The following is a 27122-nucleotide window of genomic DNA, read 5'->3' on the forward strand; positions in this document are numbered from 1 at the left end:
ATCTTCGTATTTCTGCCATGCATTTATAAACTACTAACTCAAAATACTTTTACGAAAATTCTGTAACTTCCTCTTTAAAATACTATAATACTTACTTATCGCTCTTAATCTAGCATTTGTTTAATAACCTGCACGATGTTTAATAAGGTCGTGTATGTATGTAAGTATGTAGTGAACATAATGGATGTCTTTTATAGTAGGTCTCTTATTTACTAACTTTTTTACAAATATTGCCCAATGCTGGACACCACCATAGCAAGCCACGTATGATGTGACAGATGGTCTTGCATTTGCTGTTCATCTTTATTATTTTATCAACAACTTTTATTCTTGGCCCTCGAAAGTGAATTCGAATTCCTAACGAGAACCCTTAACTCTGACCAGTTGCCAGCGGTTTCCAATCGGAAGGATTGCTGCCATATTTATTAATTTACACCATAGTCTTTGTTTTGCAGGAGCAGACCGCTTTACTTGCGCTTTCCCTTAAGCTCAGAGGTTCTCAATTTTTTCTTAGTCCGGGACCACTTTTATATTATTCTTGTTAGCAGGGACCACTATGTAAGTATATTAAAAATAAAGTGTAATAATAATCTATAATATATACTAATATAATAAAGCTGAAGAGTTTGTTTGTTTGTTTGTTTGAACGCGCTAATCTCAGGAACTACTGGTCCGATTTGAAAAATTCTTTCAGTGTTAGATAGACCATTTATCGAGGAAGGTTATAGGCTATATAACATCACGCTACGGTCATTAGGAACGGAGTAGCAACGAAAAATGTTACAAAAACGGGGAACATTTTTACCAATTCTCTTAGGTGACGCAAGCGAAGTTGCGCGGGTCAGCTAGTCATCCTATATAACAGTGATAGCCGAGTGGTATAAGTTGACACCTCCCACGCCAGTGGTCGCAGGTTCGAATCCGAGGCAACACACCAATGACTTTTCGAAGTTATGTGTGTATTATAAATAACTAGCTGACCCGCGCAACTTCGCTTGCGTCACATAAGAGAATCATAATTTTCCCCGTTTTTGTAACATTTTTCACTGGTACTCTGCTCCTATTGGTCGTAGCGTGATGATATATAGCCTATAGCCTTCCTCGATAAATGGGCTATCTAACAATGAAAGAATTTTTCAAATCGGATCAGTAGATCCCGAGATTAGCGCGTTCAAACAAACAAACAAACAAACAAACAAACTCTTCAGCTTTATAATATTAGTATAGATTATCACATGCTCCAACGGTGAAGGAAAACATCGTGAGAAAACCTTACATGCCTAAAATTTGTTTAATACATTTATTGAGGGCATGCAAAGTCCCCAACCCGCACTTGGCCAGCGTGGTGGACTCGAGGCCTAACCCCTCCCTCATTACGGGAGGAGACCCTTGCCCAGCAGTGGGACATTAATGGGTTAATTTTTTTTTTTTTTAATAATCATCCTGAAAATTTTAAATATCAAAATCATTCGTGGATCATATTATGACTCCCACGAAACACTGGTTGTACTCACTATATAAGTCTCCCTTATTGACGCATTTCTTGAACATTTTTGTGGACACAAGATCACACCTGCAATGTAGCAGTCGACGATGCAGCAAGACGTGTCGTCTCGATACCGCAGGTGTTAGTGCGTCGTAACACTTCTGTGTTTATGACGCGATCAGACCATTGGATAGTGGGTAGCCATACATATATTATGTGTTTCATTACATGTACTAAGCTTGCAATGTATAAAAGCTTGGCCAACAGAGGTTTTAGTTCTTTACGCCTTAAGTTTCGTTCAATTACTGTTATGTACCTACTTGTGTCTTAATATTGTTTTGAAATCGTGCTTTCGCGATTAATAGTAGGTTTAGAATTTAGATTTTAATTTATTGCGAGGTTTGGCATTCGTTGAATTATAGTAAGCGCCCTGAACTTAAGATGCTTTAGTTAGGTTTACCGTAAGTATACCCAACTAATCGGTTAGAGACTCTAATTCGATCCCTAAAGAACAAACCTTTGGTAATAATGCCGGAGGAGGAAAGTATTTATTAATGTCTAAAATCTACAGACCCAAACATCAAAATGACGAACCTCCAAAAGCTTATATCTTCGTTTTAACTCATATATATAGAATATTCATAAAGAATCCTCATAAAGAAGAATAGCTAGTCTAAATCTCATATTATTTATTGACTAGGTACAGTAGTTTGGGTTATGTGATTATGATTCAGAGTTCAAAGACTTAAAAAATCTTGTATGGGGTTTTTATGAAAAATGCTTCCTTTTAGTAAATTGAGCTGGATGGTGTGAGTTTCCTTTTTGACTTTTTTTAAACACATTCTTACCATATCCAATTGATCCTAGCTGGTTTAGATTCTATCACTGATTTATCAATCGGTAAACACAAAGTATTTATACTTACCTATTTCAACAACCGTTTCTGAATAATATAATAATACAATTTTCCTTGAATTAAACAAAAAATAAAGATTTAAATAAAACAGGTACATTTTATTGAAAAAAATATGTACACAGCAAAACAAATAAATAATCTTATGTTGTATATTAGTCTATAAAACATTAATTTCATTGAAATAAAATACTATACATAACTACATTAAGATTATGTACATAATACCATCTCACAGGGAAGTGCTATCCGACTATAATATAATAAACAATATCCATTTAACATTTAAATACTATGTCGATATTTGGAGTCACATTTATTATTTAGGAAAATTTAAGTGGAATCTCTAAATTACGATAAAATACGATAGTTAATATAAAACAGTAAGCTATGATAATTCCTTGATATATATTATATTCATCGGACATCCAAAGATCACAACGTAATTTTGCACATTGATCAATCTAACAATGACTGTTGATAACAAATTATCTATCAAATGTATTCATGGCATGACTTATTACTTAATATTACCTAGATTCTTTTCAACCTTTTCTTATCTAAACATTACTTGAATATTGTGATTAAAAAGCATTTTTAAATGATTTAAAATAATCTCCCTTGTACCACAAATCAAACATTTATCAATTAAGCGACACTTACAGAGATATCTTAGATTTAAATAGAACGAAATGATGATGAGATTAGTATCTAAACGTGCTAACATGTGATGTCGCTGTGATGTCTAGTATCCATGTAAAACAACGTCGAATGCCACTTATTACACGAAAACTATCTTTGTATATATTATGTAGGCCTACTATCATTTCAAGATATACTTTCATAAAATTGTATACAAAAACGTATAAATATGCCTGCTGTTTTTTTCCTACGATAGATCATAGCAGTTTTATATAAATAGATAAAAATCTGACTGACTCTTACATCAGGTGTTTTTGTTTGAGTTTCCCATTTAAATAATTATTTATTGTTTATTAGAACTATTTCTAAAATATTAACAAAAGTATAAAATTATTAACGCAAACAAGTACCACAATGTCAAAATTAATAATGTACTGTACTTATTAATTATTTAACCGAAACAATGTCAACGCGTTGCGTCCGCAATCCCGCATCGACTTGCGCCAGGCCAGTGTTATTGTCAATTATCTCATCTATAATATCTACATTTTAATATGCTCAATATTTTGACTAGAAATCATGTTATACTTATTACTTTCTAACAAAACACATAAAATTTACAAGATATATAGCATAATTTCTTATCAATTTACAGTTTACTAAAATTGTACAATACATCGATGACAGGTGTGGAATTTAATTATTTTTAATATCAAGAAAATTCTACTTAAAGTATAATCTTTACTTACACTAATACATTTATAACGTGAACAACAATGATTTTAAATCATGATCGTTACACCTAAACAATGCACATCTTTTTATAATTTAATAAAATTGTGATAATTTCACTGTATTTCGTCAATAGAATGGAAATATAATAATTTGAATATTTTAGGAACATCTAATGTCTAGAAGGAATTTTGATCCAACGATGACACGTAACGAACACAAACTTTACCAACCTTATATACAGTGATCCCAATTAAACAATAGGTAATACGGAATGGTATATAATCACTGAACGGTAGATTCAACATACACATTTACAAGAAGTCTTTAATCTTATGAATCTCAACATAATTGTTCTAGCTAGTGTTATAAGTTAACATCGTAAAATTAAGAGTCGATGTGATGTGTTTTATGAAAACGACAAGTCATCTCGTAACAAAAATCACTTCGCTAACGCGAATCTGTCGATATACAATCTATTTCGTAACATCTAACTCTACATAACGTCCGGATAAGGCGGACCGCGTGCCGAAACGGACACCGAACGAACTCCCGATCCGAAACTAGAACTCGCGCCTCCCCGAGTCACGGCAACATCGGGGAATTGTAGCGCAGGTTCAGGAGCTGAGTCTTCAGGTCGAGCAGCTCGGTGCGCGGCGCCGGGCGTCATCGCGCGCTGCGCAGCCGCGTGTCGCCGCCGCCGCGCTCCGCCCCGCCCCGCTCCCCGCCCCGCTCCTCGCCCCGCTCTCCGCCCCGCTCCTGGTTGCTCCGCGCCGGGCGGCGCCGGCGACGCTCGTGCCTGGGGCCGCGCCGCTCCGGAACCTCGCGCTCGGGCTCGCCGTCCTCCGGCGCCGAGGTCCCGAGCTCGCTCGTCCCCTCGGTCTTCTTGTCGAGCTCCGCCATCGCCTCTTGAATCGCGTTCTCGAGGAGCGTATTCAGTTTTCTACTCCTGTTTTCAGTAAAACGATCGTTAGTAACGTGAAAGCGAACGAGAAAGTATTGTGGATATTACAGCCTCGCCACGCGATGGACGTCGGTGCCGTCGGTTGGGTTAATAGCGCGAGCGCGACGCGGGTCGCGGAACTCACTTCCGGTGCTTGGTGCGCGCGGCGTGGTGCGCCTCCAGCCCCTCGCTGAGCGTGAGCAGGCGCGAGTGGTGCAGCGCGGCGGGCGGCGCCTCGGCCCCGAACCAGTGCACGGCCCAGCGCCCGCCCTGCGCCCGCGCCCGCAGCTTGCCGGGCCACGACGCGTGGCCCTTGACGGGGCCCCACACCAGGTCGCCCACCTGGAACCGGCCGCCCCCCGCGCCCGAGCGCGACTCCGACTCGTCCGAGCTCTTGGTATCTATCGAGCGATCAGCCGTTTAGCGTCACGTCCGCTGCGAGTTACGCGAGAGAACCTCCACCGGGAGTCCGCCACCGACGATGTTCGAGTGGAGGGAGCGAAGCGTGAACCGGTCCGAGCGTTATTTTAATGGAGTTTAGGTGTTCTTTTGTTACTTTGAAGTTATCGGACGTTCAAAAAGCGGCAGGATTGAAGGAGCTGTACGTTGGCTAGTGAAGAAAATAGTGACTCGGGTGAGTGTGACAAAAAGTAGTGTACGAAATCAAGTAATGTAAGAATCGATCTTCTGTATTTTTAAACGCGAGTGTGTACTCTCTCCCGACACCTAAGAAGATATTTACGTTACTTAATTTGTAGTAATAATGAGGTTCGTGCTTACTTACAATGATAAACAGATGATATGATGATGGCTTTACAATGATGCGTTAGTAATGGAATCCCAATTTGTGAGCCAATTTGTTACTTCGAATGTGGTGCAATGGAAAGCGACAGAAAGCCGGGTGAGTACGTTTGAACGCTGCACATCACTGATTTATTCTGATTAGTTTCCAGTACACCCTTTATTAACAGCTGTATCTTGTATTAACCCAACCAAAAGAAAACCAATGACCAATAGTATCGCATTATGTAGAAGCTGAAATATACCACAATACACATCATTATGAGTATTCGTCGACATGTGACTCTACAAACATATCATACCATTTAGTACATCCGCTTGCAGAGACTCAATCCAAAACCAATACAAGACACAACATCATGGTCAATTTTGAATTTTGTTAGCTGTGACTGAAGCGTGAGATGGTTCTGGATATATTAGTACTAAGGCAATCAACACGAGGACCATTGACCGCACAATTTGACAGGAATGTGAAGAAATGAGAGTTAGATCAAGAACATTTGCAATGGGAGCCTGTTATTGAGAATAGGAAGTGTTTAAAAGTTATTTTAGTAAACAAGGCATTATAAAAATAACGCTGTAAAAATAGAAAAAAATCTATTATTCTGAAAAATAATTCATAATCTCTGGTTTGGCGTGGTGCTCATTACGCTGATTTATTACAAATATAAACGTTGATGTTATCAATCAAATTATTTTAATCTCTAACTTCCTTGATAAAATTAGAAAGAAGTGTATTGAACAGACATTGAAGCTAAAAATACAAATTCCTGCCATAGTGCATGTTTTTATTGTAAATAGCTAAGATTTGGAAGCGTAGCGAAAGGTTTAGAAGAAAGTGGACTTACCGTCGCCAGACCCCAAGTTATGCCTGTCATATACTTTGGGCATCGTCGATGTATCTGAACTTGTACCAGAAGGAGGAAAATGTCTAGGCTGCGTTTTATCTGGGGAACTCATACCCATATCAAAATCCGTCTCCTTTGGAAGACCATGAACCATATTATAACTACTCGTCCTCATTATTTTGTCAGGTTTATATGACGATGTGTCGCCGAAATCATTCTTTCTTTTATAAGCTGGAGTTCTGTCGTAGTAGTTAGAAGCCATTGGCATAACCTGCTGATTGTTTATTGATGACGTGTTCATATTCTGACCATAGTGCATGTCGGTTGATTCAACGGGGTTATGTGGCCGACTTTGACGCATCATTGGTGCGTTTAATATTATGCCTGAAATGACAAAACATAATGCCTTATTACTTATACATTTCATTTTGTTACAGAAAGGACTAAAACTAGGGTAAGTGTTACTGCTCTTAGAACTCAAAAATAAAATAAATTGTGTTCTAATGAACGTGATTTATTATCGTGTATTTAGAATGACTGTTGACTGACAACCTTCGGTATGGTAAATAATTCTGCTCAGTTCATAAACAACATAAACTATTACAATAAAATAATATATACGTACTGTGGGTATCTGTGTCCGAGTTGAAATCGTTACGTGTCACGGGCCAAGCGTGGTCACGCGACTCGGCGATATCTGGCTCACTACTGGACACGCATTGCACCATAGCCTGCAATATTAAATTTGTACATGTTAAAAACATCGATCTGTCTATACAATTCATTTATATACATACTGGTACTGCTAAAAACCGGAAAGAACCTTGCACGAGAAGAAAATTGCACAAGTTTTTTCACATTTCAGCTTAAACCATTAATCCATGACATGTTTAGCTAAAAAAAATCCGCAGTAACGCCTCGTTAAGCAGTCGTAAGCGATTATTAATTATTTTATAGAGCGTGTCCGTTCTGCGTGAAGTAGAAAATTTATATTTTTTTTGTTGAGTGCAAGATTCTTCGTACGTATTTTCGTGACGCCTAAAACTAACTTAACGGAAGCATTAAGGCTTCGAAATAAGCAAATCAATATTCAGGTCGACGTGAGAAATATCGTGAAACGGAGAGAGTGGGCACTCACCGAGGAGCTGGCGTCGGCGGGCTCGGGCGACTCGGTGGTGGTGTCGGCGAGGCTGGGCGTGGCGGGCGGGCGCGCGGCGCCGGGGTACAGGCGCGGGGAGCGCGCGGGCTCCAGCGCGCCCAGCGGGCTGTGCGTCGTGGTGTCGGGCGGCGACGCGGCGCCCGCCGCCGGCGACTTGCGGTTCACGAGCGTCTGCGTCGACACCGAGTGGCGCACGTGCGAGAAGCCCTGGCCGAGCATCGAGAACTCGTTCGCGAACTTCGTGTACCCGTCCGCGGTGTCCGCCTTCGCCTCGCTCTCGGCCCGGCCCCGGAACGGCGCGCTCTGGTGCCTCTCGTCCCGCGCGTCCTCCGCTCGGCCGTGGTCGGGCGGCGACTCGGCGAAGCCTCTCTTCTGATTCGTCGGCGCATTTTTGTTGGCCAGCAACAGGTTCGGATCTATGCTCAGTCTCGAGGCGTTCCCGCCTTGCAGGTTGGTCGTTATCGCCGACATTTGCGCGTTGTGCGAGTTGGACACGAGCGTGGTCTGCTGCTGCACGATCGTAGTGTTCTGGTGCACGAACGTGGAATTACTTCGATTACTCGATCCGGACGCCATCGACGCTTGTTTAGGGGACAACGGAACCATCAGAGCTTGGCCCATTTGATTCGTTTGAATGAATTCTTGCGTCTGTACGTTACCGGACCTCACCTGAGGATTAGCATTGAACGCTACGTTGGTCGGACTCAGATTAGCGAGCAGAGGACTGAGCTGCCCGTTGAAGTTTGGACTGTTCATCATGACTTGACTATTGGGAGATAAGAATTGGGCGCCAGGGCTGTGTTGAGACTGTATTATTTTGCCTTGTTGATTTTGAGCTCGGATGACGACACCGCCGTTAGCGCCTGCGGTAAACACCCCTGGGTTTTGTACGGGTGTTAAGACGTTTTGCCCGTTAACTGTTTGTAATTGTAACTGCATGGGCATTCCGGTAGAGTTATCCTGAATGATGGCGGTGCCATCCGCCGTCATAACCATTCCTCCGAGATTTGGCACAATAAATTGCTGGAACGCCGGAAAATTTGGAACTACACTACTCGCGTTGTTAATTAAATTAACAGGCTGAAGTAGATTTATTTGTTGTGATGGTGACGTATTTGTGATTATTTGTTGCGATCCGAAGTTGTTTGTATTTCCTTGGCCATTCATAACTATATGCGCGGGCGTCCCAGATTTACCGGGCACTATGGTTAGCGCTTGCAACATAGGTGTTGGCGATATATTATTATTAGGTGACAACTGGAACCCGCGTGGAGAAAACTGTGGACTAGAACTGTGTTGTGGTGATGTATGATGCACCATTATGTTGTTAGGATTTTGTTGCGGTGCAGTTATTTGTAAAACATTTGTTATATTAGTTGTATTTTTCTTTTTCTTACTTCTCTTTTTTAAACTTTCAGGTGATAACATCGCCACTCCTTGCACGAAACTTTGACTGTTCTTTATATTATTATCAATTTGACGAGAGCTTTCATTCGGGGGAACAATGCCACCTGTGACTATCTGGGGTAAGACAGAATTTTGTTGCATCACTTGGCCGTCTACAGCCATCATAGGTGGTTGAATAACAAAAGGCGCTGGTAACGTGTTAACTACCACCGTAGGCTGGTTCACCATGGGCTGCATGCCACCGACGGCGGGGACCACCTGAGTTACAGATGTCGTAACATTAGTCACGTTACCTTGCATCGACGCTACGGTGGTAGAGGTCTTTGGAGGTGGCGGTGGCATCTGATTATTTGATACGATGATCTGACCTGTCGAAGATATTAATATCTGCCCAGGAGTAGTACAAGCTCTCCTGTTTAAATGAGATAGCGAGGTAGACTGGGTATTACTTGTCTCGGGCTTTGAAGGCAAACTACCGATTACATTTTGTACCATTTCCAGTGGCGACTTGGATATCATATTTTGTGCTGTCGTTCCGGCTATATGTAACGGATAACTTGTCGGCAAATTAACAGAATTGATGAATGGATCCGGTTGATTATTTGGAATTGCATAAGTAGTAGCCAGATTGACACTCGGCGGTGGTGGCGGCCTAATAAAGTTCGCTTGAGACGCATTAATAGAGGTTGTCGCAGTATTTGCTTTTCCTGCTAAGACTGATGTTACGGTATCCCGAGTTACAGAAAATCCACTCGCCATAGTAGTAACAAAAGTTTGTACATAGCAAGCCTGAATTAAGGTATGCGCGGGTCCGCCACCCAGGTGAGGAGGTGGGCAGTAACCGGGCATGCTATTCTCAACTCTTCGCCTCGCTTCTAATCTGAACATATCCTGTGATGTTTTCAAGCCGGGCTTCACTCCAACCATTGATATGTTATCAACTTCCATGAGATTTTTATTTACGTTATGATTTGATATGAAATGCATGACTTGAGTTCCAGTAATTGACTGGTTATTAGGCGGACCAGGTGAATTGTATGGGTATACTTGATTACTTCCTGGTGTGGAAGGGTTGCTACTAAAATGATCTCTGCAAGATCCCGAGCTCGAATAAGCTGGACTGGGCATTGGATATGTACAGTTTGGTTGTATTTGCGAACTGTTACTACCGTTGCTATGCGGCGTATCCGTGCTACGCGAACTGTTTGATAACGTGGGGGAAGGCTCGGGTGGTTGTAGCGTCTCAGTCATTGACACATTGCTAGTGCTTACTGTCGCCGCTTGTATAGGGCCGCAGCTGTCATTCACATTGGGACTTCTCTCAATAAATGTAGACGATGTGACTGGATTGTCGTCAAACCCATGTTTTGGACTAGATGTGGTCGAATTGCTCTCCAACTCCATTTTATACATTGGATGCTTCATATATTTCATGCGCATTTGATTGTCAGAATATTCTGGACTGTTATTTTTCAATGACACAGTGCAGCCCTTGCAACATTGAGGCATAGAGTTTTCCATTCCTTTCTCTGATAACACGCTGCTGTCCGGTGCAGTAGTAGGCGATAGTGATGAATTTGGCACATTATTTCTGTAATTATTAGGCATTTCACTCGGTTTAGACATCTTCATCTTGTCCATTTGGCTTTGGTGACTTTGTGGAATGCAGCAAGAAGCTGGATTAGTATTATCATACTGATTAGCGTCGTATGTAGAGTTTATACCGACTTGCTTCGAAATGGTGTTGTTCAATAATACCGTCTGCTGTGCCAAGTATCCGCTGGGATCATCCATGAAAGATGGTACATTGTTATTTGGTACTTCATCGCCTACGCCTTTAGATTCCTGCTGCATCAATCTCATACCATTGTTGCCGAAGTTTACCAGCTTATTTTCTGGAGGGTTATTTTTCTTTTTAGCGCCTTTCCCACTTCCCTTTGTCTTTTTCTTGTTTGTATCTGCCGCGGCCGGCCACTGCTGTCCCATCATGTTATAATGTTGAGGTAACGGTGGCACGCGCGGGCACATCCCTTGATTACTATTGAGTTGTTCGTTACTCGAAAAGGAGCTGTAAGATCCCGACGAATCTTCCGATATGCTGGTATTGGTTTCCTCGTAATCATTCTCAGATTTCTGAAGTTTAGGATTAGGACTAGCCATAGGATTTGAGGTATTTGGTTCATTGCGCTTTACTTGCCAAGGAGGAGTTTTAGCAGGATTAGTTTTAACCACCGTACCGTTTTGTATTACTAACTGTCCCTGAGGCACGTACTGTGACATGTTGGGCGATTTATTTTGATTCAAGTTTTCTGCTAGCTGCGATCTATAACCTTTCATAGCCATTTCTATCTGTTTTTGATTTTGCTGTATAAATATCTGTTGTTGTTCGTTTATCTTTTGCATAACTTCCGGTGTTAATGCCTGATTCAAACCGCAGAAAATCTGTGATTCTTCTTCTTTGAATGAATATTTCGGGCCCATTGCCGTCTGAATATTTTGTTGCGTTATGGGAACAGCATCTTTCTTTTCTTCTTTAATTTCTGGCTCAGGCACGTTTTGAGTTACACCCGGTACATTTTTGTAGTTATTGGTTTGTTTGCCATGAGACGTATTTACCCCAATTATTTGGCCATTGGTACCTAAAACCGGCAAACCCGGACCGGGTGAGTTATTCATAGGACCCGTTGCAGGATTTTGCTTTTGACCAGATTCCAAATTTTCTAGGCGAGGCTGTGAATGTTGTGAAATCCAGCCGCTGTTGACCGTTAGATAATGGGAGCTTCGTTGTACGTGCGTCTCATGTTTGACTTCAGTGTCTTGAGACATAGAGCTCATGACGTTTTGTTGTTGAACAGACGTATACGTTGGTAAGCAAGAAAGCTGAGCTGCATTAGTGCGTTGCGGTCCCATTCCACTTGAAGAATCGCGATTCGTATCGGGTTCATGCGTCTGTAAAAAATAAATTTATTTCAGTTATACTAACGAAACTACTTACACAAAATCTAAAATAAGCATGATCCAAGTAAAAAAGTACTGAGTCTATAATAAACGTTTAAGTTTCGCCGACGACGTACGTAATAAAAGCAAGAAATAGCCTTAGATAGGTAATGACTTTGGCAGCGGTTCAGTTCTTATCATGGCTATGAATACTTAATGATACGCTTACCTTAAACTCGTTGAGGGGTCGTTCCCTCTGCACCATCAGTTGGGACACGCTCACGTTGTTAGGCGGGAATCCGGACCGTTTCTTCATCTTCCCTTTCTTCAATACCGCGACCTCAGTGCCCGTCACTGGAAATAAACGTCAAATACTAATTAACACCATCCTCATATTTTATTTTCTTTGGGTGTTTATCAATTGTATTAAGTCTATATAAAAGCAAATGCTTTTTGTCTAGAGATAAGTATTCGCTATAACGTCACTATAACAAAATTTCTCATATAAAGTTCACGCATTGATTCGTAACAAAAACAAATTGATAAATATAACTTAAATAGAAGAGTAAAACACATTGTACGCAACGTCATTGAGTGAGGTGAGGTGTGGGAGACCGACCGGGTGACTTTGCGCTGCTCTCCAGACGACCTAATAATTTAAAACAATAATATACAATAAAAGTAAGAGTTTCACAATAGATTTGCTGAAGTAAGGCTTTATCATTTTGATTAACTTTAGTTTTTGGGCTATTTAAATATCATCTCATAGTAGTATAATTTATAAAGAAATTGTTTCAGGTCATTTCAAAAAAGAAAATACCCATTCATTCAATTTTTAATCTACATAGCCGACGTAGAACAATGACGTAAGATAAACAAATGGTCCATCAATCTACAAGAGTGACGTTTACAGCACAGCTGACACTGGTAGTGTAATTAAAACGGTTTATGAGATTCCAATTTAATAGTAACGCAATTAAGGGGCATTATGGCAACATCATTCTGTTCTGAATTATTATGAACGGACCTATGTATAAAACATATACAAAATACAAGTTTAAATAGTGTGTATACGTAATAATTAGGTATGAGTGTTTCATAATTAGTTGGCAAGCGGACTATAATGCCGTTATCTATTTGCACATTATCTAGCAGATTTGCAATTAAAATACGGGTTGTGTGCTGAGCGAGCGGAGGCAAGGGTGGTCTCGGAGGCGCTAGGCGCCAGGGCGCGGTGGGACGGGGCGGGTGGCGCGGGTGCCACGGGCGCAGGGTGGCCGCGACTCGTCAGATCAATAGTCGGCGGGGCGCGCGCCCACGCCACCGGCCGTTCTGCACCACCGCCGATTGTTTCAAATTACACCGCCTTTGTTCCCGCCACTGCCACTGATCGAGTCGCCTGCGTTTTTGTTTGCTCTAAACGGCCGACTTCCTTTACGGTAATTACGCATTCTGCGGTGAGCCGTACAGATTTCCCGATTCACTGCCAATGTACTTAACTGTGTTTGTAAACATTTGTACTCTGAACATATATTTACTTTCGACCATATATAAATTTAATGAGTTATGTAAGCACCCACACTAAAACTAGTGCAGTAGTCTAGGCAGAGCCCCTTACAACGTCGCGTAGTAATCGTGTAAAATGTATTACTAATGAATGTCGTCTACATCTAGAGTTGTGTCGTGTCCATGTTAATACATTATAAATTATTATCGCACTTATTATAAGTGTAAAATACCATCGTTTATTGTAATTGTAGAAGCATACAGGTTGAGAAATGCAAGGGGGTGTCGGGCGCAGTGCAGGTTGTTACTCCCGGACGGACGACTGACGAAGTGCAGTTACCCGCTATTCATGCCACACTAAATGCACCCCCGCGCCCCTCCCACAGTTGCTGCCACTTAACAACAAAGAGACCGCTCTACCCTCTTTGTTACAAGAAACAACTCCGTCCTACGAACAACCACTTTTCAGTGTTAGTTTAGTCCTTTAGAAATACTTAGTGCCGACGTATAATGACAACCTTTACTGTTCTTTCATCAACTGTTTTTCGTATTATTTTACAGCAAGGCACCTCAAGTTTTTGTGTTTTTAATGTGATTAGTTGCAAATTATAAAAGTAAAAGTAAACAGTTGAAACTAAATCAATCCGAAAGTATGTAGTAATGTTTTACCCCCTCTTTATCCACAGAGTAAAATTAACGGTAGTTGCAAAATCTAGTTAGAATCAATGTAGGAAGTTTAAGTGAGGAGATGCCGGTAAGGTGCGGGCCGGCGTTTCCCCGGCTAATCCCGTTCGGTTCACACTCATGTAATTGGATGAAGGAGGGCCGAGCGCGGAGATTGCGCCGGAACACCCACCCGCTAATCGGATAATAATGCCCCAGATCAACCTACTATTACGTCATCACGATTAACATATTATATTTTCTATTACTTGTATAACTAATTATGCATTTTAGAATTTACGGAATGATATATAACAATTTACATAACTCAGAGCCAATTAAATTACATATACGGAAATAATATGTTTGCAAGATTAGCGAAGAAGTTTGTAACTACATATGCAGTCTACTAAACTAAGCACCTTAAAAAAATGGGTTATTCCACTTAACTCCAAAAAAACGTTCCACTTTAACTCCAAAACAGTTTTAATAAATATTTTATTTAAATATAATTCATTCCACTTTAACTCCAAGAAATCAGCAGAAGTAGAGTCAGCAGCTTAAAATATTTAGCCATAATACGGACGACATGGAGCAGTTCGAGTCGCTGCACTACGCGCAGGTGGGGCGCGCGAGGGCATTCCTCGCCACCGTGCGTTCTTCCTTGCCGGCGCTCGCGTCTCCTGTCTCCCACGACGATGGACGATCTGACTGCAAACACGACTTCGTTCGTCTGCCTAAAATGAATTTTCGCGGACGCGGACGAAGTCGTGGCGGCCTCTAGTGCATAAATGAAATAGTATTTACAATTTATTATATTATACAGAACTTAATACCTTATACTTGTTATGTTTTGTTCAGGATAAATTTATATTACAACAGTAATGCGATACAAGAAACTACAGTCCACCAGACGTGGAGCTACGTGCCTTCTAAATGCATACTTGCTAACCTCACTTCTTGGGGGGTGAAGGCTGATTGCAACAGCGCCTCCACACTTTGATGGTCAGGCCCTGAATAATTATAATGTTGAACATCCAATCTTATTACGTAGCAAACATCACTTGACTAAAATTATAAGAACATAGAAGCGAACAGCGCGTGTACTCCACTTTTGTGCGAGCGTTTAACGAGCTTTTACGCTTCTTACAGACTTCTTACGAGAGTCTAGAATCAGACATAGCCAACAAAGGCATAGAGTTTAAATTCATTCCAGGGTACTCTCCGCATTTTGATGGCATTTGGGAGGCCGCTGTCAAATGCACGAAGCATCTTTTGCGTCGAGTCATGACCCTTACTCATTTGACAACATGCCTGATCCAGATAGGCTATTGTAAATTCCAGACCTTCAACGGCTCTATTCACAGCACCTTCAGATCTTTCTTATCTTTCCCTTTCCCATTTTTTCCTCGGGCGAGCTCTCACATCAGTTCCTCGTCCTCTTATAAGTGACAGCAATATCCATCGGAGTATTCTTCTTGAAGTCACTATGGGCCTTCAACTGACGTAACATCCGAGGCGTACGCACTCGCTCTCGCGATGTGTTTTTTCTCCCTTGCCAGGACAACCAAGAAAAAACACATCTGTCGTCTTACATATTAAAAATTACATCATTACATATTATCATATTTTATTATTTCAGCTTAATCCTGTCGTCCTTGACTTCCAATCTTTTCAACAGGATAGCACTTTTGATAATAATAATAATAACTAACACTAAAAGATGAAAAGATGAAAAAAATCACTTATCTAATAGATATAGCTATACCTAATTCCGAAAATATTAGAAAAAAATACACGGAGAAAATACAAAAATATATTCCTCTCGCAGACGAGATTAGACAAATGTGGCATCAACACACCGTAAAAATCATACCAATCATTCTTTCATCAACAGGACTCATTCCAAAATCATTACATACATCACTGAGAGAACTAGGGCTCCATAAAAATACATTCATTCCATTGCAGAGATCCGTAATTATCGACACATGTTCCATAGTCCGGCGTTTCCTCACATCCACTACACAAACACCCACAACATTACACGACGAACCGACCCACTTGGCGTAAGCCCGTGATAGGTTCACACTACCAGCACAAGGCTGAGATAAAAAATTAAATACCCCAAAATAATAATAAAAAAAACACATATATTACTTTACAAAAAGCAGCAATTTTAAATACATGTAGGATTGTGCGAAAGTTTTTAGAAATTGAAGAAACTGACATTACTCACCAACACGACACACTACACACCTAAACTCACACACGCTGCATCTACTTGGTACCCACCCGTAGATGCAGTTAAAAACCAGCTTCAAGCTGAGAAAAAATACACTTAACAAAAATAATAATAAGCCCGCAGGGCACCTTGAGGCCAGGTGACGGGGAGTAGCGACCCCGCGGTACCTGAGTGCTCCAGGGGGAAGTCACCCTTCCTCATCTCCGGCTTGCCTTAGTTGGCTGGTCGGAGTGAAAACTGACGAGGAAGCGGTCCCCCGCCTCTGGCTTGCCTTCATTGGCCGTCCAGAGTGGAGTCGCAAGAGCAGAGCTCCCACTCTGTTCGGAGGACGGATGCTGAGCGTAAGATGGCTAGTGGGCCAGTGATGCCTGAGCCTAGCAAAGGCGCGTGAGCTGAGTTTAACGTCCAGCGAGGCCTCTCCGTCCTTCAGCCGCTCACGTCCCTGTTGCCCCCTTGTTGCTATTGATGCGACTTGTTTAGGGTGGCCCAGTTTGTGAGTTGGCAAGTCTCCGCCTGCCATTTTCACGTGTTTTGAACATTGTCGTCGGCAGGCGCCATAGCACCCGTAGTTCCCATATTTTCAATCCATCAGCACCTCATCCAATAGCCATAGTAGTTTATTCCTGTAGTTATGTCATAGTTCCCCGCAGCCCGGTGATTGTCCTTGGGAGCATTTCATAGTGTTCATAGGGATAATCACCGGATTGTGACACCTTACATATTTTTTGCATATTAAAGCTGTCTAAATGGGCCTCTACGTGTTGGCTTCGGCCCCACGCACGCCTTCTAAAAGTCCGGGACTCTATAGTCCCGAGATGTTAAACAGACATACATAATAATAATAATAATAAGTATTTATTTCTCTTTCACAAAGGCAGTTTACAGAATGAAGCACAGTATAAACAAACAGTCGGTCCTTTGTGAGAGACTGGTGTCTGAAGTAGGATTCCCTGTGTTACAGATCACCAGGCTCGCACCTCTTAGACAAAGCGTAGAGATATTTTATACCTAGAACTTAATCTATGTATTTTACAAAAAGAGAAATTAATTTTATACAAATAGCATGCATATGTAAGTGTGTGAGTGGGTGAGTATGTGTGGGTGTGTGTGTGTGTGTGTGTGTGTGTGTGTGTGTGTGTGTGTGTGTGTGTGTGTGTGTGTGTGTGTGTGTGTGTGTGTGTGTGTGTGTGTGTGTGTGTGTGTGTGTGTGTGTGTGTGTGTATGAGTGTGTGTCTGTGTATTTGCATATGAGTGTGCGTGTATGTACGTGTGTGCGGATGAGAGTCAATGCGTGAGTGCTTCAAATTTAAATTAAGGGAGTAAGAAGGTTTTCAGTATCAATGTATGACAGATTTTGCAACCATGTTGACAATACAGTTTTTAATTTGAATTTATTAAGGTTATATATCGTAATGGAAGAATTAATCTTATTGTAGAGATACGGACCCAAAAAGCAAAAGAATCTATGCGATAAAGTAGTTTTATATATTGTATCAGTGTGAAATATTTTATATTTACGACGTTTTGTTGAGTTGATAGTGGGATTATAGTCTGTCAGTGAGTGAGATTTGAAAACAGTGTGAAGAATAAAGAGCTGTCGAACAGTAAGTACTTTAGTGGTTTTATATAAATCGGTTGTAGGGTGCCAGAAGGGCAGAAAATGAGCTACTTTTAGGACTGCTCTCTGTGCGCGCTCAAGTTTAATGAGAATGGTTTTAGCAGCACCACCCCAAGCAGTAATGCAGTATGTCAATATAGATTGACATAGTGCGAGGTAGGTCATTTTAATTATGCTGTTGTCTGAAATATGGCGCAGGTTTTTAAAAATATAAATTAGTTTTCTAACTCTAGATGTTAATAACTCAACATGAGCTTGAAAGTTTAGATTTTTATCAATGATGATTCCTAAATATTTAATCGAATCTACCGATTCAAGCCCATGGCAAGAACATTGAAATGGAGAGACGTTGTAAGTTAAGCAGTTATGGACTATGATTGGGATTGGGGCTTCGAGGCTTGGTCTATTGTTATGAATACTAAATGCTATGTATTTTGACTTATTGATATTTAAAGATAATAAATTATACTTTAGCCAGTTAGTGACACGGTTCATACCATCTTGCGCAAATCTATAAGCGTCATTCCAAGATTCACCACGAAAGACAAGCGCAGTGTCATCTGCAAAGGTGACAACCTTTCCATTTGTCAATTCTAACTGACAGAGGTCGTTAATATAAGTTAGAAATAACGTAGGTCCGAGGATGCTGCCTTGTGGTAAGCCTATGTCAACTGTAAGGTCATTACTACGCACTCCACCCAGCTGAACACACTGGGTGCGGTCAGCAAGATAACTCGCAAAGAACCGATTTTGCAAGCCACGGATACCCATCTTTTCAAGTTTATCCAATAACAGTGGGACAGAGACCGTGTCAAATGCTTTGGCTAAGTCCAAAAATATGGCAATGACTTTTTTCTTTCCGTCCATACTGGTAATGACAGTATTTGTGAGCTCATGAACTGCATTGTCAGTCGACTTTCCTCTACGAAAACCAAATTGTGACGGAGAAAGGAGATTTTTCTTTTCTAGGTAGTTGACCAGTCTTTTGTTTGTGATTTTTTCAATAATTTTAGACAAAGCCGGTAAAATAGATATGGGTCGATAGTTATTAACACAGTCCCTGTCACCACTTTTATGGATTGGAAGGACAAGAGCTCGTTTAAATGCCCTCGGGAAGACGCCTGATGAGAATGCCAAATTACAAATGTGTACAAGGGGTTCAGTGAGTATATGTTTGTATCTTTTGATAAAGTTGTTAGAAATGCCATCCAAGCCAATAGTACAATCTTTTTTGAGATTATTTATAACCAAATCAACTTCATCAGCATCTGTTGGAAAAAGAACAAAACATTGGGACTGACTCTGGTCATGGGGAAGTATAAAGCTGGTCGGTGAGTTAGGCTTTTGAATGTTCTCTGCTAAGGTTTTACCAATATTAACAAAGTATTGATTTACCGAGTTGGCTGACTCCATGGGATTGTTATTGGCTATTAAATCAGTGGCTGGAGCTTTAGGTTTATTAGTGTATGTGATGTTTTTGATAACCTTCCAAAGCATTTTGGTATCATGTTTAGCATTGGCAATTTCAGTCCTCTCATAGTCTCTTTTAGCATTTTTGATTAGAGTATTACAAAAATTTCGATAACGATTGTAAGTCACTTTGTATACTTCGTTACTTGGGTCGTTTCTTGTCTTTTTAAATAATTGATCCCTATTTCTTATGCACCTTAACATTCCTTTTGTGATCCAAGGTTTAAGGATTTGATGTCTTTTAGAAGTATTTACGATTTTAGTACATTCATCTTGTTTTTGATTTAAGGTAGTGACGAGAAAGTTTACAGCGTCATTGACGTCGGTCATCGAAAGTATAGGATCAAGGTCAGGTTTAGACAGCGCCTTATCCAGGGAGGTGTAATCAACTTTTTTGACTATTCTGGTAGATTTTAGATTAGCAGGATGCATATTCAGGCTTAGTATAACGCTGTGGTGGTCCGTTATAGTAGTGTTAGCAATATAACATTTTACGGGAAATTTAGCTTTAAGTATGGCATGGTCAAGGCAGGTATTGGTATGGGTTGGAATATAATGCGCTGGTAGCATTCCATGTGCGGCTAGGAGATTAAGATAACTTTGAGCTCTACTATCTTTAGATGTAATCGAAATGTCCAAGTTGATGTCTCCGGTTATAATTATATTTTTATATGATGCTAACTTAATAAGTAAATTATCTAAAGATTCTAGAAAATATGTCGTATTTTTTTCACCAGGGCGTCTATATATAGCAAGTATAAGAGTGGAGTTATTAACTTCTATCATAAGACAATTGGCATCTATAAGTTTGGGTTCGGAAATATTGTAATTAAGAGTAGATTTGTAGTACACCACAACACCTTCATTTTGCGTATAGTTTTTTGTTGTGTACGCATGATTGTAACCATCCAGCTCTGGTATACAATTATTTCTATGTAGCCAACATTCGGTCAATATAAGTAGATCCCAGTTGATATTCGAGCTATGTAATAAAGTTTGAAAATGCATAATATTGCAATGGATACTACGTATATTTTGGACAATCAAATTAAGTGACTTGTTGGTCGGGTAAGGCATGTTAGCGCAGATATTATCTATGTCACAGGTGCCACTATCAGCCAAAGTAAAACTATCTATATCGGAGGTAATGTGGTCGTTACTCTGATCGAATGATAATGTAAGAGTTGTTTAACTTAGCATAATCTATGTAGTACAGCAATACAGTAATGGTAATAACATGGTATTCTAATGTTCCGGGATTGACAAAAATTAAAGCACGGGAAGTACGGTTTTGTAATGTGAGTATAATGAGATTTGTAAAGTTTATTTTATGATTTATGAGGTTTGTTGTAATATTGAATGTGTGTGTAGTGTAGGAAATCTGTGGTTGTTTGTTTAGAAATGTATAGGGTGAGGTTAAGTATGTAAATTTTAACAAATTATTACTAAGACACAAGGCAAAAATAGGAGACAAATCGAAAATTAGGACACTAATATGTACTAGTCATGTTTGTTTGTTTAGATTGGCAATGTCATCTTCACATTCTATACGGATAGCGGGTAGTGAATCCTTGGGCCGAATAAACACCTTTCCGAACGCAGTCCAGCATGCAGCTTGGTGGTGAGTTTTTGTAAACTCACGGGCCAAATAATAAAGACGCCTTGTCTTGCTAGTTAAATTATCTGTTACATAGACAGGGGCAGGATTACCTTTAATTTTAAGATGGCCTGTATTAAGTTTATCTGCTTTGCCTTTTTCTTTGTTAAAGGCAACCACTGCTTTTATCAAAGTTTCCTTTCGCAACGTCGAAGTTAAGTCCACCACAATGGGCCCTGGTTCATTCTTAGTTTTTATTCTAAAAATGTCACGTATTTCGGAGTCCTGAAGCGGATGATTTACAGCTTCACCTAAGTGCAGAACGTGAGCTGTGAGGCTCTGTTTTGTCTCTGTCTGGGCTAACGGTATATTGCGGATTTCCATAGACGACGATTTCAGGCTTCGCTCCAATTGCTCCACCTTAGATTCTAATAATTTTATGCGGTTTTTCTGTGATGAATTTTCTTTTGTAGCTGCTTCGAATTTTTGCAATAAGCTGTCGTACATAGTAGAAAGAAATTCCAATGACTTCTGCGACTCAATATTTTGATTCTTAATGGCTGCCATGTCCTGCTTGATAGCTTGAAATTCCGCTTCTTGCTTTTTCTGGATATCACAGAGCAGATCTTTAATCTCTGCATTGGCTACATCGCCATGTTTTCGCTTAGGCCTCCTTGAAATATTGGCGGATCCTCGGTCGGTATCAGATTGCAAGTTTTCAGAAGCAGTGTCCGACTCTTGTGATATGACGATTTCATTATCAGGGACTAACAGTGTTCGTGTAGATTTAGATTGAGCCGGAGAAGGGGAATGTTGCTTCGGCATATTATTTTGAAATAGTTATGTATTTCCAGAACAAAAATAAATATTTTTCTTTTATATAATATACAAATATTGAAGTTTTCTAATAATTAAGTGTAATATTTAGTAGTATAAAACTTCTAAAATGACAAAAAGAAAACACGTTGCCTAGGTTTTGAACTCGAGTCACCCCGGTAGTAAGGGCAGTTCCACGGTACTAGGTTACGATGACCGTTGACAAATACGATGAAATAGCGTTGTGTATTCTCAGTAGCAACCTCTTGATCAAGTTCTGTGCTCCTGGTACTTGTTTCCGAAGAGAAATTAGTAACATATGTTTATCTCTCTCACCCGTGGGCGGAGTTGACTTGTTGGTAATGGTGGCGCACGACGGCTCGGCGACCTCTTCACTGCTTATGCACTCCTATTATTTTCTTTGTTTTTATTTGTTAATTATTGAATTAAATTATTTAAATAAGACTGCGTAATACTTTGCACACGTCAGCTCGTTACCGAGGTCCAAGAGGGAGAGGATCCTACGGTGTTCGTTTTTGAGGCCGATGAACTGACTAACATAATTATAATAACTTAAATCAAAATTGCTGTTTTGTGAAAAATTACCAGGACGTTTGGTACGTGGGCTTACACCAAAATATCGTCAAGATATAAATTTTTTGCTGTTGACTCTACAAAAACTCTTTTGGAGTTAAGTGGAATTGATGTAGGGAAATATTTCTAGCTGTAAATTAATTTATGTTATTGCTTTGGAGTCAAAGTGGAAATAATGTATGGGATGTTAAAGTTTTGAGAACAATGGATTTGGAGTTAAGTGGCATAACCCAAAAAAATATATAAAAATTGTGTTTTATTTCATAATACATGTGAGTTTTTAATTGTATTGTTCACAATAAAGGGACTAATGTGAATTACCTATCAATGCTCATAATGTACGTTACAAAAATCATAGACAAAGACAAAGAGGGAAGTAAAGTGAAACGTTAAACGGAACGAATAAAACGTAGTTTATTCAGTGCTAAGTTAGTTAGTTTCAGTGTAACACAAAAGCTTTTAATTTAGAGGTAAATGCCCCTAGAGGGTGGTGGCACATTTAGCGTTCTAACGATGAACGTAGACATTTCAAGCGACACTTAAACACATCTCTGTAAACAGAGATTACGTGTATTACCAACATTTAATTTTGATATTAAAGCCGTATGTACGAACTAACGTAAATTATTCGGTAATGTCAATAGAATATCATAAAAACAAATTAACCCGATACAGTGTTAGTGCTGAACACCACTCTATTATATCCTGCAAGGAGAGGGATTTTATCTTGAGCATATCACGCTGAGCAATCATTTATTTAAAATGACGTGTTTGAGAAACTTAAGTATGCAATTAATCAGATTTATTTCGCCGTTAAGCAAGTACTACTATTACTAATACACACGAAAATGACGTTCCAGGTTTAATGTTGACAATTTAAACTAAAAAGCCAATACCACCTTGGTATTCCCACCTACTTGCCTTTTAAGAGAGACATCTAAATATGTGTGCGTATCGAAATGTCTTTCAAAGTATTTATGAACTTCGATAATACATTCTGAATTTAAAGAGCAAAGATCACAAATGTTACGTCAAAGTCAAGCACTTTCAGATTTATCGATTATATTAAGAACTGTTGAGATACCGTTACTAACACTACGAAATGTATGAAACCTAACTTATAAGGCTTCGTTCACACAGAGTCGTGTCTAACTCTGTCGAATCATTTTTTTTGCAGGATCCGAGTCAGTGGCAATTGTAGGGAAGAGCTTACACGAACATTCGGTTTTAAGATGCTAAAATCGAATCTGAAGGATAGATACAGGAAAGAATGTAAGCATGGTATTTAGTGAAATATGCTTCTTGCATATCTATAATATTTTCAGTACCTTACGGCATAAAAAAAGCATTAACCATTTTTCCAAATTTTTCGTGCTTGTTAGTCACAAATAAATTGAGTTATGTTAGAAATTGATTGACCAAATTGTATGGAAGATTATCTGCATTTTGAAAAGGTAGTAAATACACATAATCTGAATATTTTTTGTACTCTGATTTGATGATTTTATTTTAAAGTTATCAATTATAAATGTATAATATGCTTCACGAGCAGAGACACAGGTCATTTATTTCAGGGACCTCTTAAAGTCCTGCAATGTCAAGCAAGTCGAGAGCTGGGGTGTAAGATGTAAGGGTGTAAGAGTGGAGGACGTATACAAAATTTAAAATTTGGGACGTCAGTCACTTGCTGACTTGTGCAGCGGGCGTTGCCTGTTGGCTATTGCTGCTTTTCTTTAGACATACACGGAATTATCATTGTCTAGATAAGTCGGACGTTAATAAGTATAAGTTATTCCAAGCAATATGTCACCTCATCATATCATATCACCCGGATTTTTAATCTCATAGAGATGGCATAGAGTGCCATGTTCAGAAAAGACATTACAAATATTATTCTGGTATATCATTTCCAATGTTATGATTCTATTTTAGGTAGTAACAAATGTACTGAAATAATTAGCGTTGCATTCGCAAACACCCTTTGCCTCGCGCATACCCTGGCTCTCTATTATCTAGACGCTATAACATTAAATACATAAAGAGTTGTGGTACCTTTTTTCTGTTCGATGTTCTGTGGGGGTGGTGTCGCAGGAGACTGCGCTCGCGCTTGTAGCGTTGTCAGCAATTTCCGCTTGTGGTTGCAGAGCTTTGTCAACTCTGCACCTGAAGCTGCTTGATATGGTTTGCTCACCACCTTTAAAAAAACAAACACCATTTATCACTTTTGATTAAAACCAAAATAAGAGATATAAGTTATTCTTCGAGTACGTGTAGCAACCTAATCACACGACAACATTTTATATGGTAATGTATTCATGACTTCTTTGTCCAATACATAATAGATAACTATGTTACCCATTCAAAACATTGATTATACAGTCAACTACAAATTGAGTCATAAATAATATCCTGTTCTTCATTACGCATATTTTCATAACAAATTATTAAGCGGAATCGATTGTAAACTAGGCTACTTCAGTATTACTAGCGAGTGTAACCAATCATAGAGCGTTGCATTTCCTGATTTCACGCCAGTAAAACCACTAGTTACGATCTAGATCGCAGATCTAACACGGCTCCTTGCTTGGTCTGATGTAAATTATAATAATAGTAATTATAATTAATCATGGAGTCCACAAAATGAAGCAGCCTTCATGATCAGAGATGATATCCACAATCAAGAGTCAATGATAAGATAATAACATTTATGCTATAGTATGAAATAGTTCCTGCACCTAATGAGCATATTGCAATTACTGAACTGAACGCATTGTTAAAAACAGAAAATATATAAGCTCTAATACCAAAACAGAAAACACGTTAAGCTCTTAGTTTGCTGTTAATAAAACAGATATTAACACATCTATTTGCCATACCCCTTTTAGCCAATAGTGACAGCTGTTGTACAATAATAAATTAATCTATCGTCAATGCGCTGCAATCACATTGAACTGTATGTGGCCAGTATTCGATTTAGCTAAGTGTTCACAATGCAACAGAGTATGCATTGAATACAGTTAGGTTGCGATAATATTGTGCTCGATCTGCGAACACGTCCGCCATTCATTATGGACGGACGCCCACTGTGCACGGCTGCACACGCAAATTGCTCCACGCTCGCCCGCTGACACAGCTGCATACGACTTGTACCCAATGTTTGTACAAAACGAGGAAATTGTCGTTCCCGCGGCTCTAAGTAACTGGCGCGTTAGCACTATCATGGTAATGAGAGGATAGAGCAGTTCGGAAAAGCTGCGAAAGTAAATTTGTAATGAATAATGCGCATACGACGATCTGCTGATGCTATGAGCAGTTACATACATGGAAAAATGCAAAATGTCACACTGATTTCAACAGCTCTCTACGTAATTGCTAAAGACAATTCTTATTTAAGGTTATTGAATCTATAAAAGGAGTTAAATCTCCATCCAGGATATGGGTTTGACCGGTGTATTGTTTTTATTTTATTATCTCTCTAGAACGATTAAGTATAATTAAGTTAAAGATGATTAATTGATATGAACGTATGTTTTTTAATGAAACTAAACAAGACAGTAATAAGTACGTTCGTGCGGCGCAAACAGAAGGTCGTGTGCGTCCTTGTACCAGTTAGCGTGCAATCACATTTGCAGTTAAACGTCAAATTATGACTTATAGAAGACATAACCGATTGCGTGCACGCTTAAAACATCATTACTACTTTTCTTTAATTTTGATTAATAAAGTGCTTTATTATATCTATTAAATATACCATATTTAATTCAGATTTAACAGTAAAAGATGGGCATTGATCATATCTATGTGCTGTCCTGCTGTCTCTAGCGACAACAAGAGTAAAGTTAGTAAAATTTACTCTGATCAGACGTTTTTATAGGCAAGTGTAGATGGATTTCTCCATTTCATAATAATTTATTTAAAATTTTCAGTAATTCGATTCCGATCCTAATAAAAATAGTCACTTTAACCAAATGATTATTTACTTGGGAAACTTACTCGGCATTTTAGTTTATGTCAATTGTTTGCTGTGTACAACAGCCAAACATTAGGCATTAAAAATCAGATTTAGGCAACAGTTTTTGATAAGTAGTTACAGCATAAGTATTTATTGTTGAATAAATACCGGTTCGGATTAAAAATGTGTTGATTTCATTTCCTTAGTGTTATTTTGAGCGAATCAGATTATATTTATTTTAGCTCATTTTATCATAATCGCTTTATCATTCGCAAAAATACAAACTGCACGTGCACAGAGTCTAGAAACTTCATTACATATTCAAATATTAATTGGAATTCCAAACGTGCAAATTCTTGTAGTCCAATTGGACACATTACAGCATTGTCTGTTGAAACGAGCAGGACAACCAAAACTGTCAGTACAGTCTTTGTCGCAGCGAGTTAATAGCGATTCTACCTTAATGGGATGTACGTCTGAACAGATAGATAAGCTTGTGCAACACAATGCAGTCGGTGATTACAATATGAAACCAATCAATGTGATGGACGCGGCTACATCGGCGTGACAGACGCGTCCTGGACTGAACACGTCGCACTAACTAATGACTGGACTCTAATTAATAGCTACGTATCGCAGCTGAATAAATTATTTCACTCAAATATCCCATGCGCACTAACAAACGGTGTTGTGTAAAACAAATGAATTTATTTATAAGCTGTCATGGATGGATCTGTTTCTACAAATTATATTAGATTGTGTAGTTTTTAACATGAAAATTAAAGATTAATTC

General features: G+C 39.5%; 1 protein-coding gene across 3 annotated transcripts in view; it reads right to left on the reverse strand.

Moving 5' to 3' along the window:
* Positions 1–2473: 2473 nt before the first annotated feature.
* The window catches only part of LOC142973673 (uncharacterized), a 45076-nt gene continuing 20427 nt past the window's right edge, over positions 2474–27122 (reverse strand). The window contains exons 3-9 of one of the 3 annotated variants that reach the window (XM_076115621.1): positions 24430–24571; positions 12098–12222; positions 7504–11880; positions 6991–7096; positions 6366–6749; positions 4862–5117; positions 2474–4722 (exon numbers count right to left, since the gene is read on the reverse strand). In XM_076115621.1, coding sequence (XP_075971736.1) covers positions 4440–4722; positions 4862–5117; positions 6366–6749; positions 6991–7096; positions 7504–11880; positions 12098–12222; positions 24430–24571 — 5673 coding nt within the window. In that variant the 3' untranslated portion in view covers positions 2474–4439. Of the gene's footprint in view, positions 4723–4861; positions 5118–5500; positions 5752–6365; positions 6750–6990; positions 7097–7503; positions 11881–12097; positions 12223–24429; positions 24572–27122 lie in introns of all 3 variants that reach the window. The other 2 variants (XR_012959520.1, XM_076115622.1) reach the window with 2 other exon arrangements.

Source organism: Anticarsia gemmatalis, chromosome 6 (genome assembly GCF_050436995.1).
Source record: "Anticarsia gemmatalis isolate Benzon Research Colony breed Stoneville strain chromosome 6, ilAntGemm2 primary, whole genome shotgun sequence".
Classification (NCBI taxonomy): Eukaryota; Metazoa; Arthropoda; class Insecta; order Lepidoptera; family Erebidae; genus Anticarsia; species Anticarsia gemmatalis.